Source organism: Tachysurus vachellii, chromosome 7 (assembly GCF_030014155.1).
Source record: "Tachysurus vachellii isolate PV-2020 chromosome 7, HZAU_Pvac_v1, whole genome shotgun sequence".
NCBI lineage: Eukaryota > Metazoa > Chordata > Actinopteri > Siluriformes > Bagridae > Tachysurus > Tachysurus vachellii.
Window position 1 is genome coordinate 10,695,534 of NC_083466.1, and position 23,624 is coordinate 10,719,157.

The 23,624-nt window shown below is 35.5% G+C and overlaps 1 protein-coding gene across 19 annotated transcripts in view; it reads left to right on the forward strand.

Annotated features, from left to right (window-relative positions):
- ank2b (ankyrin 2b, neuronal) overlaps positions 1-23,624 on the forward strand; it is a 130,614-nt gene that overhangs the window by 48,813 nt on the left and 58,177 nt on the right. For 18 of the 19 annotated variants that reach the window (XM_060874219.1, XM_060874220.1, XM_060874213.1 and 15 more), the window contains exons 2-5: positions 13,731-13,832; positions 19,870-19,968; positions 23,074-23,172; positions 23,259-23,357. In XM_060874219.1, coding sequence (XP_060730202.1) covers positions 13,731-13,832; positions 19,870-19,968; positions 23,074-23,172; positions 23,259-23,357 — 399 coding nt within the window. Of the gene's footprint in view, positions 1-5,528; positions 5,737-13,730; positions 13,833-19,869; positions 19,969-23,073; positions 23,173-23,258; positions 23,358-23,624 lie in introns of those variants that run through there. The other variant, XM_060874214.1, reaches the window with a different exon arrangement.

Consider the following 23,624-nt stretch of genomic DNA (forward strand, 5'->3'; position numbering starts at 1 on the left):
GTGCTATGAAGCTTAAACAGACAGTGAGTGATGAGAAATATAACAAGAAATAGGGCATCAGTGTGAATCAGGCAGATCCAGAGAGCAAATGATGTCAGGAACGCTGTCATCTCACACTGATATAGTACATAATTATTTAATTTTAAACGCCCTTAAGTAACTTAATATTAAGTTTTTTTAGACAAATTCATATATAATAACGAAAATAATGACATATGTTTTATTAATTAAAAGACGGCAAAAGTGAGGTTAGTATTTTTGAGTATTTGTTGTTGATAACCCTTATACGAATGTCATGAAAGGAAATGAACTATTATGCTCAGTTACGGTAGCAGTTATGTTTTATTGCTTTAGTTTGAAGACATTGGTCATTGAGGGAAACTTGTACTGGGCCATTTCAGGGGGGCACGGTGGCTTAGTGGTTAGCACGTTCGCCTCACAACTCCAGGGTTGGGGGTTCGATTCCTGCCTCCACCTTGTGTGTGTGGAGTTTGCATGTTCTCCCTGTGCCTCGGGGTTTCCTCCGGGTACTCCCGGTTTCCTCCCGGTCCAAAGACATGCATGGTAGGTTGATTGGCATCTCTGGAAAATTGTCTGTAGTGTGTGATTGCGTGAGTGAATGAGAGTGTGTGTGTGCCCTGCGATGGGTTGGCACTCCGTCCAGGGTGTATCCTGCCTTGATGCCCTTTGATGCCAGAGATAGGCACAGGCTCCCCGTGACCTGAGGTAGTTCGGATAAGCGGTAGAAAATGAGAGAGAGTGAGTGAGTGGGCCATTTCAGTGTGTTGCCATCTAAATATTACAAATTTAAATGCTGAAAGGACATACAATTCAGTGTGTACTAAAAAAATCTGAATATTCTGAGGAGACTGATAAAATCAAATGATCAGCCAAAAGCAGTCACAGAGGAACTGGAACATGTACGTGCTAAGTCATAAATTATTCAGTACAATTCTTTTCACTATTTTTTTCACCCCTTTATTGTTGTCAGTTTTTCTGCTTGGTAATTCTAGTGGTTCCATTTGTTTATTCAAATATCTGATGAACTTGGGTCATGTTTCGAGGCATGTACATGCATCTTTGGTAAACAGCCTGCCCCAGTCATGCCCAGAGTTACTTAAAAGCACAACACATATTGAGAGAGGAGTGACCGGATCAGCCTGCTGCTCAGCATGACCCTGTATTATGAAAGCGGTAGAGTTATATGTGCTTCTCTGCTGGGTTTAGTCTCTAAATCAACTCATTCCACATCTGGCTTTGTGCACAGGGCTGTTAATCCAGCTTTTTTCTTAATTCTAAATGAATACTCTTTCAATCCATTTGTGCACAGGACAGTAATCTGGAGAGCATTATGCAAAACAGTAATTTGTTCATTTGTACACTCTTTGTGTACGCTTTTTTGCATTGTGTATATCTCTTGAAATACACCAGTGTTCAATTTACACTACAAAGTCTGCAAACCATTTAAAATTAAGTTTTTTATTAGACTATATAAAATTAACTCAGCTATTTTGTTTAAAAAAAAGAGGATTTATCCTTTCACGTATTATATCATATGTTTCTTATAAATTAGCAATATACTTGGATTGATTTCTGCTCACTTATGGCTCTGGATAAATGTATCCTAAATAATTTAATGCCAATTACAAACAGATTACCATCTACTGTTTACTTTATTTAGTTTATCTTAGTAACATGTGCTATGTATTTTTATTAAAGAAATTCTTAAAATATAATAACCCGTATTTGTTCAATTGTCTGGCAATGTCAATCACGAACCCTTTAAGGTCTAATCAGTGTCAAACTACTATTTCCCTCTTTCTTAAAATATCACTTTAAAGGATTTACATATTAACATATTTTTTTTATGATTCACCAGAATGCGTGATCTTTCCTGCTCGGTTAGTCTCCTAAAACCATTTCACAGCTAGCCAGTATATGCAGTGTAATACAGATTAAATTCTGAAAACATAGAAAAAAACTCAACCTTTTCTAATAAACTTGTGCAGTCCAGCTGTATGAGTTGCTATGGCAACATAGCCCCTGACTCCTTTTCTTTTCTTTTTTCACTAACTTCTGTAGCCACTGTAAGTAACGAGGACCGCAGGGGTGTTTCAGGTATTCGAGGCGAGAATATATAGTTGAAATATATAAAATTGTGTCAAAGGTGTGTGTGTGTGTGTGTGTGTGTGTGTGTGTGTGTGTGTGTGTGATAGCTGTCTCAGTCACTCCACAAGGCACGTGAATATAACACTATTTATTTCAGATCGAGTGATTACTGTATATCAGTCAGCAGAACGAGGACGACGCTGTGTTGTGTGTTTGTTTGTAAGATGGAAAGCACTATAAATTTGTCGGGTGTCCTGCACAGTTCTGTGTACAGGAAATTTTCAATAAAGGAAATAAACACATCACAATAAAAATAAATAAATAAATAAAATTGTGTCAAAGACGTTCCTAGTCGTTTGTAGACATAGATTTTAAATGCAAAATGCCTTCTGACTGAGGGTTTCCACAGTAGGGGTAAATAGATTATGATTAAGCAGTTTAACACTACTGTTCCTCGAAATGTAGGATTCCCCTGAACAAATTTCACCCTTTCATGTCTATTCCAGAAACCCTGAAGATTCTGTAATGAATAATTGTGTGATCAAAACCATTTAGTCCTTAACACGGATGCTGGTTTTTTTTTTTTTTTTCCAGTTTTCCAACCCAACCCTGGCATGTGGTTTATTACAGATTAAACATGTTTGTGATCTGCACGTACATAAGGATTAAGCCTTACAGTTTGGTAGTAGTGTGGGTAAAACGTAAAGAAAATCTACTCTCAGGATAAAGCATCGCTTAGACTACAGTAATTAATGGAGTGGTCACTGTGGTCATCTGTCAATAAAACCTGGAAGAGTCCTGTGAGTGATTAGTGTTTGGATTGTTTTTCTTCTGTGTTCATGCGCTAGCATAACACTTATTATTGCATGTTGTTTTCAAATGTTACAGTACCAGTGATTACTGCTGCACATGAGCGTGCGTAACCATGAGCTGAAAGAAGATAAATGAATGAAACATAAAAACTCTAATAAATTAACAACTGTTACTTTTCTCATCATTATTTTTCCATTGTGTAAGTTTGAGGTTTGTTGCGTAGCATTAATTACTTGTAGACTTGCTAAATAAATTAGCAAAGCAACTTAGCTACTGTTAGTACAATCACCAATGATCTGTGCTACATCCTTCCAAGGCTTATTTTTCTTGTGTCAAGTTTTTGTTTCTTGTGAATACATGTTTATATACATTTAAAGACAGATCATATATGACAGTATAAGATGAAACCTAATCTAATAAGGTTATATGTATTCTTCTATTTTGCCTTAAACAGAAAATGCATACTAGTTTCACATGGGAGCTAAAGTTGTGAGTGGGGAATTGAAGAAATGTTGGACAACACATGCTATCAGATTGGGCTGTGGGAGTATTTTGGCAGTTATTTGGGTTTGTGGTTTCAATTGTATAGTGTTTATAAAATCTCAGTTGTCATGCTGTTGCTTTTTTGCTAACAGTTGCTGAAATTGTGCCTTAACAATTGTGTATGTAACTACAATAGAAACTGAATAGTTTCCTGATGCTTTGTCACTTGCTGGAGTAAATGCAGGGTGAAAGTAGCCTAAAAGACTTGAATAATAAACTTGGTAAAGAAGCACAGTTTGCAAAAAAAAAAAAAAAGTTAGCAAATCTGTTTTAAACAATGTACCAAATTATTTATTAACAAATAAAGTACTTTTTTTTCTGAAGATATCTTTGCTATACATAATTTCTTTACATGAGCCTTAGACTTCTGCAGTTAAGTCAATACTTTTGTTAGGATGTAATTAAGACAGTGTAATGATTGTTGATGGGTTTTTCAGTCTTTCGGTGATGGTTAAGAAGAACAAGAACATTTAACATATGTACACACAAGTGTGCTGTTGCTTTGCTAAATTATACTGCACATCTCGAGGGACTACTTTATGCATTAGACATGAGAAGAGTTACTGTATTTGGATATTCCTGAGTTAATACACTATTACTAGATATCGTAGCATTAACTGGTTCGTGTGGGAACCGTTGTACTGTAAGCATTCAATTTGACTTTTGCTAGTGCTGCGAGAGGGAATTTTGTTTGACTTATGCTTTGTATTAGACTTTGTGCCAAGCTGCCCACTAAAGACTGCTGAGTAGGAGTTAGTATTAGTATAGTCAATGTGGTGGTGGATGTGGAGGCTTCATCACTATAACTATAGGAAGTTAAATAGAAAGAAAATAGACCCTCAGGCATGGTCTTTCTCCCAAGCTCCATTTCTAACACAAATACTGTAGCTTGGTGGTGAATGGTTCTGCCCTGTCTTCCAAAAACCTGCCGGTAAGTTGAACCTAGGTATGTATGAGTTTGTATGTAGTGCCTTGTGATGATCTGGGATCCCATTAATGGTATATTCCTATTTTGCTTCCTATTTTGCTAACTTGGCCTACCAGAGAAGCATAATGTAACATAGCACCAGGGGATACACCAACCATGATCCATTATAATGTTAATAGATCGCATTAATGTCAGTAATGTCAGTAATGTCATCCTTCATCTTCACTGAGCAAAAATACTTCAGGCTCATTTTCATACAGTTCAGATGCATAACTAACAGTGAGCCTCTGGATTTTGTGTGTGTGCCCTATACTGTGTTGGCAATCTGTCCTTCACTTTGTGTGCCACAAGTCACATGGGATAATCTCCAGGTGTCCCATGATCCTGTGTAGGATAAGTGCTATGTATGGATGTGGCATTCATGAGTCTGCTGTTAGTTTAGAAAAAAATTATTCTATATCCTTAAAGAGCTCCTCAGTTTGTATGTATTTACTTTTCATGAGACTCAGTACTGTGAGCTTCAAATCATCAATGTGACATACATTGTTATTGCACTTTATATACAGATTATATTTATAATGTTTATTGATTTGAACTGCACATGCACAAATTTAAGCGGTGCTTTTTCATGATTTAGTCATTTTAAGCTCTCTTTGAGCAACACTTAATGTAAATCAGCTGTGTCAACAGAATGCTTTGCTCTTTTTACAAGTGATTTGAAAATTTTGAAACTCTGCTTTGGTTTCTGTATTCGGTTTATTCTGGGAAAAACATTTATGTACAAATATTAAAGAATAAATAAGGGCCTAGTGAACATATCATAATGCTTTCATTTACCCTTCACCAGGTACATTAAAGGCTTGACTGCCTAAGTTGCACATGGTGCCAAGGCATTGCTGTGGTCATTTAGAGTAACGATCAGCTTCAGGCCTTTACACCAGTCCCTGATCAGTTCTGTACCCTCTCTTATTTCAAACATACCACTGGCCCTCCATTCACATGCATAGCTGGTGGGTGTAAAAATAGCTGAGGCTCAGATGAACGGTAAGGAAGCCAGCATTAGAGAGTTGTTTCTGTTTATGGAAGAAGCTGATTATCACACAGGCAAATAAACAAGTGAGTAAAGTGACAAGGTGCTCTGCAGTGGAACTGACAAAGTTTTAGCTTAGTATGACTTAGTATTCACTTGGCTTGAAACTTAAATAACATGAACTTTAGTAGAAGTTGCCATGGGCAACACAGCAATGCATAAAATGCCCAAGGAAACTGAGGACAGTCCAGAAGAGGATAATCCTTATTCCAATAGTGATGGTTCTAACCTGAGCTGGAGTACAGAAGCCCTGGTAAGAATCTGCAGATTTGCATATAATTACTTGGTGTTTTGGACCTATAATTGGAATCACATCATTATCTTTTTTTACTTTAAGAACATGGAGCTGCACATAATATTCACTTTCAATCTTTAAACAAATCTTTTAAGCATTTAACAATGCCCTTTTGCTGAGTTTATCTAGAGCAAGACATGTTTGATATGTTTTCATATATGTTTGTGTGCTGAGATGTGTTAATTCTGTTCTATCCTATTGCTATTTTTGCCTGTCAATGTGAACTGATAACCAGCTGATCAGATCCATAGGATTACAAAAGTACAATAGTTCAAACACTCAGTACATAATTCAGCTTAAAAATCTCAGCTGTAGTGTAAAGCTTAAATGACCTGAAGCTGCTGATTGTCGTCAGCTTTCATACAATAATCCTCAGTACCAATCAGATTTCTGATATACAATGCTACAGTTATTATACAGCTATTGTAATTATTATACAATTATTTTGGTATGTTTGTTTTGAGACTGGAGATGTTATTAGTGATGTGTGAAAATAGATTGTTTCTGGCTACTGGGACTTGTGGCCTTTAACCCCAAGACAGGTGGGTTCTATTTTACTAGAACAGACAGAGGTAGTCACAGGAAGTGTGGTTTATGATACATGTATGTGTCACCTTATTTAAGGTGTCTTAATCTGTGTTCTTGGGTTAGGAAGAATTCTTTGCTGCAAAATATGAAGGTTTTTAATGGTAAAACTTGATTAGTAGATTGCATTGCTCACACTCATCTACATGCCTACTGTATATGTGGGAGGTTGAAAGTGGTATCCCTTACGGGAGCAGGTCAGGGCTCAGGCATCCCTGGCTGCTGGGTTTCCATGTCAATGTGTGAAATGTAGGATTTTATGCACATAATATTTGTTATTGTGGAGAGGCATAGGCATGTGCAGTCTGTAAACTCCTCTTCAAACACAGCACACAGTACCTTCTAATGGACTAGAAAAGAACTTGGATAACAGACTAATTTAACACAGAAAAAATACATCTCTATCTCAGGTCTGAGATTTTATCTTGCCAAATTCTGACGTGTAGAAAAAACTCTTAATTTAATCTGACAAAGGAGTCATTTTTTAAAGAGATTTTTTATTCTATATGTTGTAGGATGGTTAGAGTGAAAAAGAAACAAAAAAGGACCTCCATTTTCATTCCTGCTGCCACACACTACTACCACACTGACAGACCACTGTGTGTGGGAGCCATCTTGTATGCTAATCAAATATGCTACCTTTAATCCTCTTTCTCTTAGACCTTGTCGCTGTCCAAAGACAAGGAAAGTAAAGTGAGTGCCAGACTCCCTGCTCATCTTAACAGTCAAACTGTGCTTCAGCCTTCTGGCTGTGATGGACTGTGACTCAGATAAACTGTTCTCTCATCACATCCTGTGTCCTTGAGGTTGGGTTATTGCTGAAGAGAAGAAATCAAATCACATCATGTGGCTGAGTGGTGTAAATCAAACCAGGGCAATCAATTCATCTTTAGCCAGATTTCTTCATCTAGGGTTCTTTATAAGTGTATTTCTATGTGTATGGCATACTAAATGTGCTTCTTGCAGACTGATGCCATTCATTTGGCTTTATTTCTAATTTAGACAATTAATCAGTTGATTTTTCCTCCTTTGATTAATCAATTAAAGAAATTGTATTTTTAAATGTATATATTAAATATAAATATGTTTCTTTCAAAACTATTTATTTCAAGCATTTTAATCAACTTCACTACGTCACTTGTTGTTAACTAGGCTTAATTAAGTAACACTTTACTAGCTACAATACAGTATTGCTGACAAATAATATGAAAATATTATCAAGTTCTAAAACAAAAATGCTCAAACTAATGCAAGCACACTTTAATAACTACAGTATATGTCTATCTGTATTTTAGGATCAGATTTCGAAACAGACTGATTAAAAATTACAGCAAAATTCATTTAAATTACTTTACTTTGCTAAAAGCTATTTATTTAGTGTGTGTGTGTGTGTGTGTGTGTGTGTGTGTGTGTGTTTGTGTCTGTGTGTAAGTATGCAAAAACAATTTGGAGGAATCCAAAGTTTTGGGGTTGACTATTTTTTATGAGTTAATGAATTGATTGTATTTGAGCTTTGACTTTGATGTGAACTGAAATCAGAATGGAAACTTCATAAATTCACACAGAACATATTAAAAACATGTATTGCGTATGCCAAGAGTATCCCATTGTTTAGTGCTACTAGGTCAGGAAAATAGTTTAAAGGTGCCCTGCTACACGTATTTCATTACTTTTGTGGTAATGTCTGACGTTTACCACTTACCATTCTAGTGTGGTATAGAAAGCCTGCAGGAAGACTCAGGTCGATTTGCACCAGTTCAAATTCAATGAGCTATGCTGCTTGGCTCCGATTGGCTAACTGCTAGGATATGAGAGCATGACTATTCATTCACCCAGTGCAATAGTAGCCTAGGCTAGAGGAACTTTGTTTACAATCACCTGGAATTGCGGCAGAATGGCTTCTTCACAAGCCCGTTGACGTTCAGCCATCCTTGCTGTATAGGAAACTCACTGAGCTACACGAATTCTGGGGGCACGGTCTCAAGTGGGAGAGCTCATGAATAGTAATGAGCTCAATCATTACTACGTCACACTGAGCAGCTTTTCTAACTGACCTGATTTCGCCCCTTATTTCTTTTAAGTGGCTAGAACTGACCGGGGAGGTAGCAGTTCATTTTCACATTCCCGATACAACACAAACACATATGGACCTAACACATATAAAAAAATACAAGTAAAAATGGTTTTGTGTGGAAGGGCATCTTTAACTTCTTACTTCTTAAGATGACTGATTTAAATAGCTTTCTTGATCGCTGCCCAGCACTGCATGACAGACTAATTAAAAACTAATTGTTCATTTGAGACCGTGTTCACCGAGAATCTATTTTCTGACAGGGCAGGAAAGTTACGTTACATATACACCCATAAATGTGTGATACAGACAGAAAACTGGATAAGGTTGGGAAAACTCAGTACAAGCTGCTTAGTATGGATGGTTCAATCATACTTCCACAGGAGTACGTATTACTCACAAGTGTCATGACTCCAGCAGGATAGTGTACTGTAAAGATTCTCCAGACATTTCTGTTTGAGCCCCATTTCAACCAATTGTTTTTTTTTTTTTTTTATGAGCAGATGTAACGTGTGCTTCAGCACACAGTCCAACTTATCGATAATGAGATTTGAATTTTTTAATGATTTTAGCGATTTTGTTAATTATTTGTTGCAGCCTTACCTAAGATGAAGACTTATTTGTTGCTTGATGATTGTTATTGGAGAGTGTTGTTCTGTTTATATGCACCCTGGGAAACCTAAAGGAACTTTGAATGTCGTACAGATAGTTGCTGGGTGCCATGTAAACACATGTTTTACTTTTATGATATGATTTCCAGAAATAGATTTTAATGATGCGCAGGTGCCACACAGTGTGTGTGTGTGTGTGTGTGTGTGTGTGTGTGCGTTCTCAAGGTTTTTTATAAATTTATCTTGCCTGATAAATTGTAAGTAGTCTAATCAAAAACTTGGCAGTTGCATGCATTGGCTTTGGATAAGGCACAATGATCCATCCTTACACAAGCTTCATTTTAAGATGGCCACCAATCATTTTGGTTCATTGCACAGGGACATTTTTACATGTGGCTTATTTATGTCTCCCATTTCTTCAGTCACTGTTCAATTTTGACAGTCTACATATATTTGTCTTTTTCAAATGAACCTTTTGTTATATCAGGGAATACAATATCACTGGAAAATGTTGTTTTAAATATCACTGTTGCTTGGGGCAAGTTGTACGGTCGTACAGCACCTGCATATGTGAAAGCCCTTTATAATTCTCAAAATAATTCATGTTCTTTTTCTTCAGCACCAACTGAGCACCAACACATTTTGAAATAAATAAAAAGAATTGTCATAAAAGCACATGGTATCTGCTGTCTGAGACAATGGTCTCATCTAAGGCAGTGCTTAGATGCTTACAGCAATTTTACACATAGTCAAATGTTGTATTATTCATACTATTCAGAATTTTATTCATGTAGTGGACTGATTAGAGCAGATAAGCACACTGCAGATGCATGTTTTATGCAAGTCATAAATTCATTATCCTTTGGACATCATTTTCTGACATATTTACTGTTCTGTAAGACATTGAGGATTAAACCTTCAAGGAAAAAGATAAAAGTTTAAGATAAAAGTGCAAGCTGTGAGGATTGATTTTTTGTTCTTATGTATGAGTATGTCTGTGTAGTGGTCTTACGGTACGTTCCTCAGAGAAGACACCAAGGCAAGAGTTTGTTTAAGCTTTTAAATTTGTGCTCATCCACTTGGAAGAATAGATGGACAGCAATGTAAAAATAATACATAAAAATAAATAGTAGCAGAGAGTTGATGGCTGATATACACTTCAAAAATAATATCTTAGTAAGCATTTATCTAGTCAAATTTATAGCCTGTTTCTTATTATTCGGTTACAATAAACCAAATGTAAGATTTTGAAGCCTGTTAATATATTGTACTATTGGCAATTTTGTTCAATTGGCAAATTATATAGCATTCAATTCTATATAGAAGCAAGACTATTCTATTGCCAGTAGAATAAGATCATTTAAAGCTTAAAAATAGTAAAATAGGCTTAATCATTTCATATTTCAATTCATTTCAATTCCATTTTATTTGTGTAGCACTTTTGACAATTTACATTGTTCCACAGGTAAACAGGAATATAAAAATTCAGACAAAAAAATTAACATCATCTCTAATGAACATCCCATAGACAAAGGTGGAAACACTAGACAAAGGAAACACTCCCTGAGATGATATGAGGAAGAAAGCAATATTTGCTTTATTGTAATCTTCTAATAAGAAAATATTAGAATTAAAATTTGACTAGATGCAAGATATTATCACAGGCTAAGATGTCATTTTTTGCAGTCTACAGCATTGGACGGACCTCACCTCTTTACCATGTATCACTGTGTCACATTCATTTTGGCCAAGGTTCAGTCCATCTGGTCACAATAATGCAATTTATAAACAAATTTCCTCCTTTGCACACACCTCACAAATTATCACACTACTTGTCAGCTAACTCACCAAACCCCAGCCAGACCTATCCCAATGTCACTCAACAGTTAAGGTTTGTTTATGTTCTTGGGCCATATAGCAAAAGATACCAAAGTACTGTATATCTGTATATCTGTTTGGTAGATTAACCCAATAATGACGTTTAATAAAAATAACGTTTTCCTAATTAATATATAGAGAAAATTAAATAAATGAGTCACTAAAATGACCAGAAAATTCTCATATTTTTATTGAACCTGAAGGCTTTTTTTGAGTAAAGTGACTCAGATATGAGAGTCCTATATCTATGTATGGGTTACTTTTCTCTGTCATTCTTAGAAACATTATTAAACTCTCTTGACTGTGAAGAATGAAAAACATTATGTAGGAGTTTTTGGACAATCAGCTATTTTTTCTCTAGCAGTTATGCAGATATTTTATCTGTAGTAAATATTAATGATTGGCTGACTATAATATATGAATTGCACCATAGTAAGGCATTTAATGGATATCATCACAGGGTTTTGTTGCTTTGTCACTGGTACTATTGTGAATTTGTAACAGTTGTCTACTATATTCCACAAAGCTAATCTTATCTGAGTAAATCAGCCCACTCTCTTTTTCTCAGAAATAAACAGGCCGATTTGTGTGTATAGAAACACAGTGAGTTGTTGTGACACCCAATATCATAGAATATAAAGTTGTTCAACGCACAAAGTTGTTCAACACAAATGGTTTTTTTAAACTAGTAGATTAAATAACTACAATGTTGTTATGAGGGAGTATTTACACCAGATTAGCCAGCAGCTATGACTAATTGTTGATGGAAGGTTTTGTTTTTCGATGTGGGACTTTACTGGTCTGCCAGTAAAGAATATAATACAGTATAGTCTAGATGTTGTATTTCACCTTTTTTTTTAAATGAGTGGTGATAGCATTGCTTTTAATAGTGTATTACATTAATTTGTGACTCTATGTCAACATCTAGTTTGATTTAGGGTCAGAATAACAATGATCCATGTTATCCACCATCATATAATATACACCATGTTTTACCTAGATCTGTGGCGTTAAAGCAGTTTTTCATATACTTTACTTTATATTTTACTTGTACAGTGAAATTTATTAATGTAACAAATCAAATAAATTGTGAATGGGAATGAAATAGATTAGACTAATACAGGACTAATACAAACTTGATACACAATAAGTTAAGCTTAGAGGACATTTGAAGGCATAGGTAAGTGTAAATGAGTTTAATATCACCCTTCTCTAGAGTAATCCTGTAGCTAACTCTCTTGAGTGTTAGTCTGGTACACTCCACTGTATACAGCAGCCACAGCAGGGTGTAACCATGCCCACTATGGGAGGCAGACGCTTGGATCCTGGCGCCTGCTGTTACCCCCTTAGGGAGTGGCACCGGCAAAACAGGTTGCATCATTCTCAAAGACAGGGTTCCTCTTAAATGGATTTGTGCTCCTCTTTTGTTTAAATTGTTAATGAGAGTTTTTGAATTGTTGATGTAAACCATCTCTCTTTAAAACTTTAGCCAGTACATTATGAGTCTCAATTCTAAAAATGACATTGCCATTCCTGGACAGGGGACCAACCAAGCAAAATGCAGAATCTGGCTTCATGTGTCTTGAAGGAAAAGCAAATGCTAGACTTCACATGTGATGGTTGTCATGTTATTGAGCTCACTATTGGTATGTAATGGCAAAGTGCGGTATGGTTATTCAAGCTTGTGTTTTTATATGCAGGTTGTTGGGATTCGGTCAGACCTGACAGAATGTCTGCAGATATATCCATTACACAAGAAAGAATCTGAAAAACATATAAATATAGGCAAACCTAAACTTATTGTCCTGTCAAATTTACATTATTACAAAAGAGAGAAAGGGGACTGATTAAAGAACTAGCGAGACAACTAGATAGCATTTGCCCAAATGTTCACTAATTTCACAGCAGTTTAATTTCATTTAATGCAAAAAAAAAAAAGCTTAGGTAAGATTAGTCATGTTCCTCTATAAAATGTGCTGTCCGATTTATGCACTGCAGCTTTACACAGCATTCTTTTGGAATTTTGCTGCTAAAGAAAAATAGCTGTTAATGTGCTGACTATCATATTGATATTTGCATAGTCATGCACTTTTATATATTAATGTCACCTTGTGTTTTTGGAAGAAGCTGATACAGTAAAGTGAGACACCAAGTCCTGCTATAATAAGCAGTAATAAACTGTTATTGTATTGTACTTCAATTAATTTGTAATAAATAAATTAATAATTCAAGAATAATGATGAGTAAGAATATGTGATTAGCATTGTAATGAATGTGTTTTATCACTATCACAAAGCACAAGATAGGGGGAAAAAGCTGTTTTTCTTGTAATTGTTACTGAATGCAGTTTTCATTTCCAGATGGCTCTGCATTGCAGTAACTTCAGCAACATAGCACCTGAATATCCATCCAAATGACTAAGCAAATTATTTGAAAATTTTGTTTATGTGGCATAACAAAATATATTAAAAAGCAAAAACTCTTTACTGCTATATGATATTTTGGATTATATATATATATATATATATATATATATATATATAAATATATATATATATATATATATATATATATATACGTATATATTATAATAATGATATATTATTATTATGATATTATTATACTAACGTGTTGGGATGGTACACTTAACAAAGTGTGTCTTCATAACGAGCTGCTACCTCCACATTAAACTGTCACCCAGACACATGACCGTGGCAAGATTTCTAATTTCTGATCAATGGGTCAGTTGTATAAGTCAGAATGCTCACTAATATTAAGATTCTGTCTTGTGTTTTCTATTTTTCCAGTCGGACAGCAACACCAGTTTCTTACGGGCTGCGAGAGCTGGAAACATTGACAAGGTTCTGGAGTATCTTAAGGGCGGTGTGGACATCTGCACTTGCAATCAGGTTCGTTTTCTCACACCAGTACAGGCAGTATACCTAACTAGATAAATTCATTATTGGGTTACTGAACAAAAGCTCGTTAGTATACAGTATACAACATTGTATTCCCCTGCCTGAATCCTGAGCTGTAGCTCAATATCTAATCATGCCTAAAGGTTTGTGACACAAACATCATTTCATCAGTCCTAAATGACACGTGTGACCTTTTTAGTGAAGAGTGACCACAAGCCATTTATCTGTTTTTGGAAAGGCATTTGATCTTTATTGATCTTAATTGTGGCATGTTAAACATAATTTATTTATCAGAATCCAGTTCTTGTCCATGTCCTGTGATGAATGTTGTAAAAATCTTGAGTTAATAAATATGATTAGTATGTAATTTACATTGCAATCAATGAATCAGGGTGTTGCTTAGCAACAGGCTACAGTAACACTTTGTATTAACTCCCAAATGTCAGTATAGCCCTAGGGATTCCCTTGCTGATTTTTCAAAGAAGAGTGCAAATTATATAATGTAAATTAGGAGGAAAATGAACCTGGCTCTTTAAATGTAGCCTTGCGCTGACCTAACATTTTGTTATATTTTGATTTTGGGAAAGAAAATGATTAAATGGCTGCAATCACATATATACCAAAGGGCTTTTCTTAATAATGTGGCTGTGACTAGATTTGCAAATCTGTAGCATGCAGCAGAATAAGACCTTCACATCGCAGGTACTCCAATTGTTTTGGTATTAATTATATTTTTATCTTACACTCATAATCGGTCTATATTTCGGTGATCAAAACATAGGCGGGCAACAATAAACGAGGGTAATTCATAATCAAGAACAGTGTCAGAACACTGAAAGAAATGTGGTGCTGTGTGTTTAGGGCTTATTTAACTACATAATATGAAGCAAATTAAATGACCCACAATTCCACTGGTGCTTCCAGTGCTTTTTATTTGTGGAGTATTTTTAGGAAAACCTCTAAAGACCACTTACTCACTGCATTAAATCACATTTGTGCTTATAACAATGAGTGTAATGATGAGCGTAATGATAGCATTTTGGCTATTTATTCATCATTAAGAAGAGTAAAGAATAATCTCATATTATTTTATGATACTGATCTCATCCAGCCTTCTTGCTCAAGCACTTAGTCAAGCACCCAGACGTTCTGCAGGTTTTTTCCACAAGAAAGCCCCACTAGTGTTTAAGTGTGCTTGTTCAACACCTTCCTTTTGAAAGACTTCTTTCTGTACCTGAATTAATCACAAATTCAAACTTCATCTTCTAGTGGCTTGATCCTGCCCAATCTCCAGTTTCAAATCCTGCATATCAGACATTTCTTACCATAATTCCTATCACTCCTGTTACATCTGTCCTTGTGACATCTGATGTGATATATTCTAACTTGATCTCCATATCTGCTGATGTAATGGAAAGGGATTTATGTCACTGATAACTGAAACAAGTGTTTATTTCTGTAGGATCACATAGCTGGTTGGGTTTTTTGGACAAATTCCTCAAAAATGGTGTGATTATGTAGGAAGAGCAGATCACACATGCTAGTATATTTCACCACAAGATTTTTGCATTTAATTAAAAACAACAACAACAAAAGAAACTATAACAATCATTAAAAAAATTTCTTGTAGCATTCATTCTTGTAGCATTATTTGAGATACATTTGTTACCATGAATTTCATAATTTGGTATTAACATGTGATTTCCAACTGCAATTAAAAGCCAGTTACATGGCACATTCTGACTCGGTGTTCAGTGTTCCCTTCATATATGTTGTATAGAGGAATGCAATCATCTCACTAATATTGTAAACTTTTTTACCAGTACACTGGTTCTCCACTTTGCAGGTAGAATGGAAATCTACTTAATTCTTAAATCTACATTTTCAAATGAATTATTTTATCGCTGCAAGTCTGATATAAAATTAGTCAAGACTAAGGCTTTCAGTGTGAGATGTTTTTAACTCAGTGTGAGATGTTTTTAATCTTGCAGACAATTTTAGTGATTGAAGTTAACACCTTCACATTTTAAGTGCTTATGAACAAGCACTTGAGGCATCTCAGAAAGTAAAAATAGCTTTCATATCAATTTACTAGCTTTACATTTGTGTGAAAAATAAGAAACTTTTTTTTTTTTGGAACTTTTCTATGAATATTTTAATTAATATGCTAGGCAGAAACATAAATACTTAAAATAACTGCAAATTCTTAAATTCTTAAATTGCTCAATGTCTACTTTTAGCTATTAATCACCACTGTGTAGATTAAAATGAGAAAGAAATTTTATGAAACCACAACATGAACACAACTAAAACAGGTGCACATTATGTTTTCTAAAAACTATGATAAAAAGTTAAATTATTACAACTACAACCAAAATGATAAGGGAAACTGGGACAGTAGTTCTTTCATTAGATGTGTAAAGGCCCATGTTGTTTGTCTTCATATCTATCTTGTGTATTTGACCATTTGTTCTTTTCCATTCACTATGTGTGTGGGTGGTGTCCTTGTTCTGGCCAAGCATTTGAAACACTAGAACCATGACCTATGTGGAGAGATAATTTAGTCTCTAGTGAGTGAAAGACTCACATGCTGCACTGCAAAGGCTCAGTCAGGAGAGAATGAAATAATTAGTCATAAAAATATTATTTAAAAAATTAAGTGAATGCAATTTATAGTGAGAAAGACATTTGTTTGAAATTTGAGTTAAAATTGACTTAAGGCAATTAAATCATAATATTTGTTTTCCTTCAAATGAATGCAAAATGTCTGATTCAAAATGAAAAATTATGTCATGTGCTAAACATTTTATTGTAAACCTAATGAATGAAATACTACTCTCCAGGAAATAAATTATTTAGCAATTTAGCAATCTCATCTGTCCTCATCATGTCCAAATAAAGATTAGGAAAGAAATTACAAAAAAAGATCATGCAATTGAAAATGCTTGTAAGTCTTTTTCCCCTTTACTGCCATTCATTCCTAAGGGCTGATTTATAAGTCATTTCCTGTGACTGTGATGTGTTATGATTCATGTCAGCCATTTTGATCTATAAATCCTGACATGTTCATCTATGTGCTCTGTGCTGCAGCAAATTAATCTCGGCTCACAAATCCAGAAAAGTATATATCTTTACCTCTAGCTATTTTGGGGTTTTACACAGGGACTAAAGCCATCATGATTACCACCATCACATCACTTACGGTTATAACATATAATTACAGTTTTATTAAGATATCTGCTGTATATTTGTCAGTGGCTAAAGTCAGTCATTCAGGGACTATTTGATTAAACAGACAACTAGGAACATTGTGATAAATCAGTTCTCCTCAATTATGTAGCATAAGAGAATAAGCTTTCAATAGGTACATGGTAATCAAATAGAGTTTTTCAGCAGGTGCTCTTCAATGCTTTGGTCTGGTGTGATTAAACTGCTGGGTTGCTGCTGGTGGCTGAATGTAGGACAGAGTGGGGGTGTAGGCAGAGAGATGGATTAAGTGCCCCTGTATGTGAGCAGCAGAGATCCTCATAAATTTTACCCACCTACAGTATAGCAGCACTCTCAGAGGACAGTTATAGATTAGAAACATTCTTTAGAAACATCAGAAACAGATTTATACACTGATACAGGGGGTAAAGTGCTCTGCTCATGGAATTTGCTGTTGAATTGACAACTTACATAAAGTATGAACGTTATCCCATGAAAGAATTCTCATACAGTTGCTTTTGTTTTAGCAAAACAGTGCCTCAATACTGTACATATGATCAAATCGTCTTCCTGTTTTCCTGTGTTCTTAATTTTCTGCTTCTAGCACATCTGATGTGTGAGAAGGGTTAGGGTTAGGGATAGGGTGAGGAGGACTGGGGTCTAGACAGCCAAAGTTTATCGCAAATGTGTTGAGGTTAGGGCTCAGTGCAGGACATTTGAATTCTTCCATTGTCATGCTGTCATACGTTTGGGCTTCTTAGTACCTGTGAAGGAAAATTGTCATGTTACAGCACACAGACTCAGACAACTGTGTGCTTCAATCTTTGTGCAATGGTTTATTCTGTACCATATAGGTTTGATTGTCATGTGTCCACATACTGTATTTTTATATAGTTTAGTCTGGTAATGACTAATAATCCTTCTAAATATACATTGAGTAACACATTTATACACAAGCCTTATCCATACGTCTCTCATGTGATCATGTGTGGTAATTTGGCATCTAATGTTAGATAATCAATGATCTTTATTACTACTTACCTTATATTATAACCTGGTATAGCTGTCATTATAAAAGCTTCTTTAATCAACCTTTGGGATTGTGCTTTGTTGATTGATTTTATTTTATTTCTAATGCGTTTCCAAAGTATGTAGAATAAAGATTTAGAGAAAAAGAAACTTCTCCAGTGCATTCTGTATTCCACGATTTGAGAAGATGTACACAAGGCAGTTTAATAACGTGAGCATCAGTTTTCAAGTGGCAGTACATCAGCAGACAATTCAGCCTGTATTTTTCTCAGGGGAGGAAGGAGAAAACCAGATAGTAAATCTGGATGGAAATAAAATCCCAGTGTAGCACTAACAAATGATGGAATTACCTCAGGGCCGCATGGAAATATAATCCAGTCTGAATAGGGCTATGGTTTTTGTTGCAACCCAAGGGGGAAGACACGTCAATATTCTTATTAGAATTGGATTAGCAATGGTGTCTTCGATTTTCTGGAGCATTCAGCTCATCTGCCATTTTAGTCAGAGGATTTTCTAGGGTCAAGAAACATTGCTCTTATCATGACACATCAGAAAGTTCTGGATCATATTTTGAGTACATTCCAAACTGCTATATATTTTATTATTATTATTGTTAGTTAAATATCATTTTTTGCTTGGTATAAGTTAGTGTTAATTTCGTCACCTATTTTTAATTTAGTCTTAGTCTTAGTCTTGTGCCAAATGTCCTTGTTAGTTTTAGTCATATTTAGTCATTCACTTATCTTTTTTTGTTAGTCAAGTTTTAGTCGACTAAAAGTCTCGTCATTTTAGTCTAGATTTAGTCAAAAGAAAACTCAAGGTATCTTAGTCAAGTTTTAGTCGAATAAAAGTCTTTTAATTTTAGTTTTAGTCAAAAAATGTTAGTCTTTTTTTAAAATAACACATTATTACTGAGATTATTACTGATAAACATTTCAGTAAAAAAAAAGTGTTTCACATATGTTTCACTCGAACTTGACTGCACATCACATTTTTTACTTTATTGATACTGCTTTTAATCGTAATGCAAAGACCGGTCATCGGGACATAAGTTGTCATGTACAATAAAAGAGGCTGCGCAGCGACAGGAAATATAATTTAACACAAAAAGCCTAGACCAGGGGTGGACTTGCGCTCGGACGAATTGTTTCTACACACACACTAAACAGCGCGAAGCCACGAACTCGTTCTGAATATTTTAAAGGCAGAACAGCTGATGAAAAAGCAGAGACAATTGTAGACGAAAATGAAGAGAGATTTCATCTTAGTTTTTATTTTATACAAAACATTTACGTCTCGTCTTTTTTCGTCAACAATAATGCATGATAATTTAGTCTTAGTCAGCGTTTTTGGACAGTGGTGCAGTCTTGTCATCGTCTCGTCTTAGTCATGAAAAAAAAAAGGTTGTTGACGAACATATTTCGTCTCGTCTCGTCTGACGAAATTAACACTAGTATAAGTGAGACTTTGTATGAGACTTTATTACACAACTTGGGTGTGGGGCTGCCAGATGACAGTGACATTACCAGTTTTATTTATATCTTGAATGAACTTTTTAAAATCCTTTGGCAACTCCCTGTGCCAAAATGACACAGCATAAATGGGATCATCCATATCTGCTTTGATATTTATATCAAGCCTCCTATGTGTAGTAGTATCATATGGTCTTCCAGTCAGGAAGCACTTTGGGGCATGGATGAGGAGGTGCACAGATACTCACAGATTTTTTTTGAACCTCTCTTTTGTTTTGTATGCTTGTGCTTGATTCCTGGCTTGTTTTTTGTCTCTACAGAATGGACTCAATGCTCTGCACCTGGCAGCTAAGGAGGGGCACATGGATCTTGTCCAGGAGCTGCTGGATAGAGGTGCCGCAGTGGACTCTGCAACGAAGGTGACTTCTTCTTGAAGAACAATAAATTATTCTAGGATTAAGTGTGAGAGAAATGAGAAGAGATTAAGGCATGCTGTACTTTTGTTGAGAGGTTTGCAGTGTTGTCTGCTATACAGGTAGGCTCCTGATGCAGCAGTGTTTTGGCAGTCAGAAATAACTAAACCTGGCAACCACATGAAAACAAACTGACTACTCACTAGCTATTATTGGGATGTGTCATATAAGCGTGATCCAATGGAGTGAAATGGGCCTTAGGGGAATACCATTATTCTTGGGATAATCAAATAATGCAAAGTTTAATTCTGGCTTAATGTTGCATATCACATTAGTGACTTGACTTATCTAAACAGTGTCATTTTTTTCCTTACTAAAACTAAACTATTTAAGGAAAGATCATGTATTTCATGTGAATAAGAATGATACTGTATGTTCTTTATTGCTGAATCTTACATAACATTTGGTTAAAAAAAAGACACAAAATTTAAAATTTAAAATAGATTTGGATCTTTCTTTATTACTGCATACTAAGGACCACTGATGTTCACTGACGTTAAAATCATCATTAGTCACTAACAGAAACACTGTCCTTAAAATGAGTCATCAGAATAGTTCATAGATCATATTTTGAATAAATTACAAAGGATAAATTGACTTTAAAATCTTTCTACAATGATCACATGTGGTAAAAACACATAGTTTGCCTAACTAAACACTACACACTAATTGCACACTAACTACATACTAACTGAGAACTAACTACACACGAATTTTAGACTAACTGCATACTAATAACACACAAACTACACGCTAACTGCAAACTAACTGAACACTAACTACAGGCTAACTGCTGTGGTACCGAACTATACACTTACACATCAACATCAAATTAACTACAAACTAACTACACAATATCTGCATGCTAACTACATACTTGCTAGCTAAGCATAATATCTTTACTCAGTCAATGTCATGCTTTGCTCAAGGGTGGATTTTAACAGACAACATTTTTACCTTCGTACCAAATTCCTAAACCTTCGTAACTGACGTTTGTAAAAACTGTTATAAATTAATGAGTAAACTGACCTTTTTCTCATTCACTTCAAGTACTTCATTATTCTGTGCTTGCGTTCAGTTACTTCAGAAAGGCAAAGGCCTCTAATTTCTATGCAAAAAGCATCACAGTTAGATAGAGTGAGTGTGATCAGTATGGCACTGATTCATATGATAAATTTGCCTTCTGATTGGATGGAGTGAACGTATTGTTCGGCTATATACTCGTGTAGCTTTTGTACAGACTAAGCAGAGTCAGCAAAAACTGCTCATACCTCATTACCTTCTTTAAGTTGATTGTTATTACTAAGATTACTTGTTATTGGGAAGCCCACCCCAAGTTGTTGAATAGGGGACTATATCTTAATGACTATAGTCTGAGAGACTATCTAATCTGAGAGACTATAGTTCAGTGGGTTACACTTGACTGTGAAAGCCACTGAACTTAATACTCATGTCATATGATCACAGACTAACCTTCGTCACTGCTCTGGAATGATGGAGCCAGACAGCATGGCCAGAGATCATCACTCAGAAATGACTTGCTATCTCAAGCTCGGGAATCTGACACTTTTTACTCTCCCTTAGCCACTATGGTGCAAAAAGCGGTTTTAGATATCTTGTGATGAAACACAATCCCAAATAATAGTATGTTGACAGCACATGCTCAGGCATATAACCGTTAAGATTAGTTTGTGGAAATCATTAACCTTTAAGTCAGTCACTCACTCCCATGCACACACACAAACGTACGCACACGCACTCACACACATACAATGAAATCCCTGATATTCTTCTGTTTAATTGATAAATCGTCTTGTTTCTCTTTCCCTATCTTTACAAGCTGTTCTAATTAAGACCTTTTTTCCAGACTATCATTAATATACTCCATCATGGGGAGTGTGCTGATAAGAACATTTAAATCACTCACAATGGATAATAAGTGCTGTCTAGCTATGAACATCATGTAATCGTGCAGTGATGCACTTTATTCCTGTCCTACATTTAAATAAATATATTAAGCACATACCATATATACTGTAAATAGCTAATGTATGTACTGTATGTATGTTTGTACATAGTATATTGGTGTACAAAACCATGGAAATGTAAGTTGAAAATCACTCACTCACTCACTCATTTTCTACCGCTTATCCGAACTACCTTGGGTCACGGGGAGCCTGTGCTTATCTCAGGTGTCATTGGGCATCAAGGCAGGATACACCCTGCACGAAGTGCCAACCCATGCACACACACTCTCTCATTCACTCATGCAATCACACGCTACGGACAATTTTTCCAGAGATGCCAATCAACCTACCATGCATGTCTTTGGACCGGGGGAGCAAACTGGAGTAACCGGAGGAAACATCCAAGGCACGGGGAGAACATGCAGACTCCACACACACAAGGTGGAGGCGGGAATCGAACCCCCAACCCTGGAAGTGTGAGGCGAACGTGCTAACCACTAAGCCACCGTTCCCCAGTTAAAAAAACAAATCTTAAAAAAAATAAAAATCTTTAAATCAGTTTTTTACTTAATAACTTGCTAATTCAGTATATTCTAATTATTTCAACATATTGTCTATTTCACATTATTTAATTTTAACTTGTTTAAGGTCCCTACAACTAAAATCTACAGAATTATTTCATAATAGCTATTACACAAAGTAGGTGACTTACTGTATAATTAGTGATTCACTTAAATGAGCTTAGTTCTGACAGCTTTTACTTCTGGTCTTAGAATTTAATATACAATAACCACTGAATATGAGCAAACCACTGAATATGAGAGGACGGTGGAGGTCATTGGAGAATATCCACACTGGGTCTAGCTGACAGGAAGGCTAAAGTTACTGTACTCAAAACAACCACAAAAGTGCTCAGCAGAAAAGAGTCTCAGAATTCAAAACACTGAAACTTGTTACAACATTTACAACATGTAATATTAAAAAAATATTAAACCTATTAAACAAAAAAAAGTTTTTTTTTTTGGTAATAACTGATATGATTAAAAATCAATAATATAATCAACAATATGTGCTTGCCCAGCAGAAAGGAAACACAGCTCTCCACATCGCCTCTCTAGCAGGTCAGGGGGATGTGGTGAAGACCCTGGTCAAACGTGGAGCAGACATCAATGCACAATCACAGGTGAGTCTGGCGTTTAATGAATTTTACTGTTTTTGCTGATAGCTGTGCTAAATAAAAGGTAAATATTGTGTGTCATTATGCTACAGAATGGCTTCACTCCTTTATATATGGCTTCCCAAGAGAACCATTTGGATGTGGTTCGCTACCTTCTGGAAAACGGAGGAAACCAGAGCACAGCAACAGAGGTATGTAACAAAAAAGAAACAAGCAAGTTACTTTAACTTGGTTTGTATATTGTTAAACCATGATAACCTTGTCAGTGAAATGTCTTTGGACATGTATTTTTCAAAAGCTACTTTGAAATTGCCAAGCAATTCAGATTTTTTTTTATTCACTTAATTATAAAACAGATTATTCGTATTTTTTCACATACAGAATGGACCACGTTTAAATGATATCTCATATCTGGTCATTTGACCCATATAAGCGGTTTTAGATTTAACTAACAACAC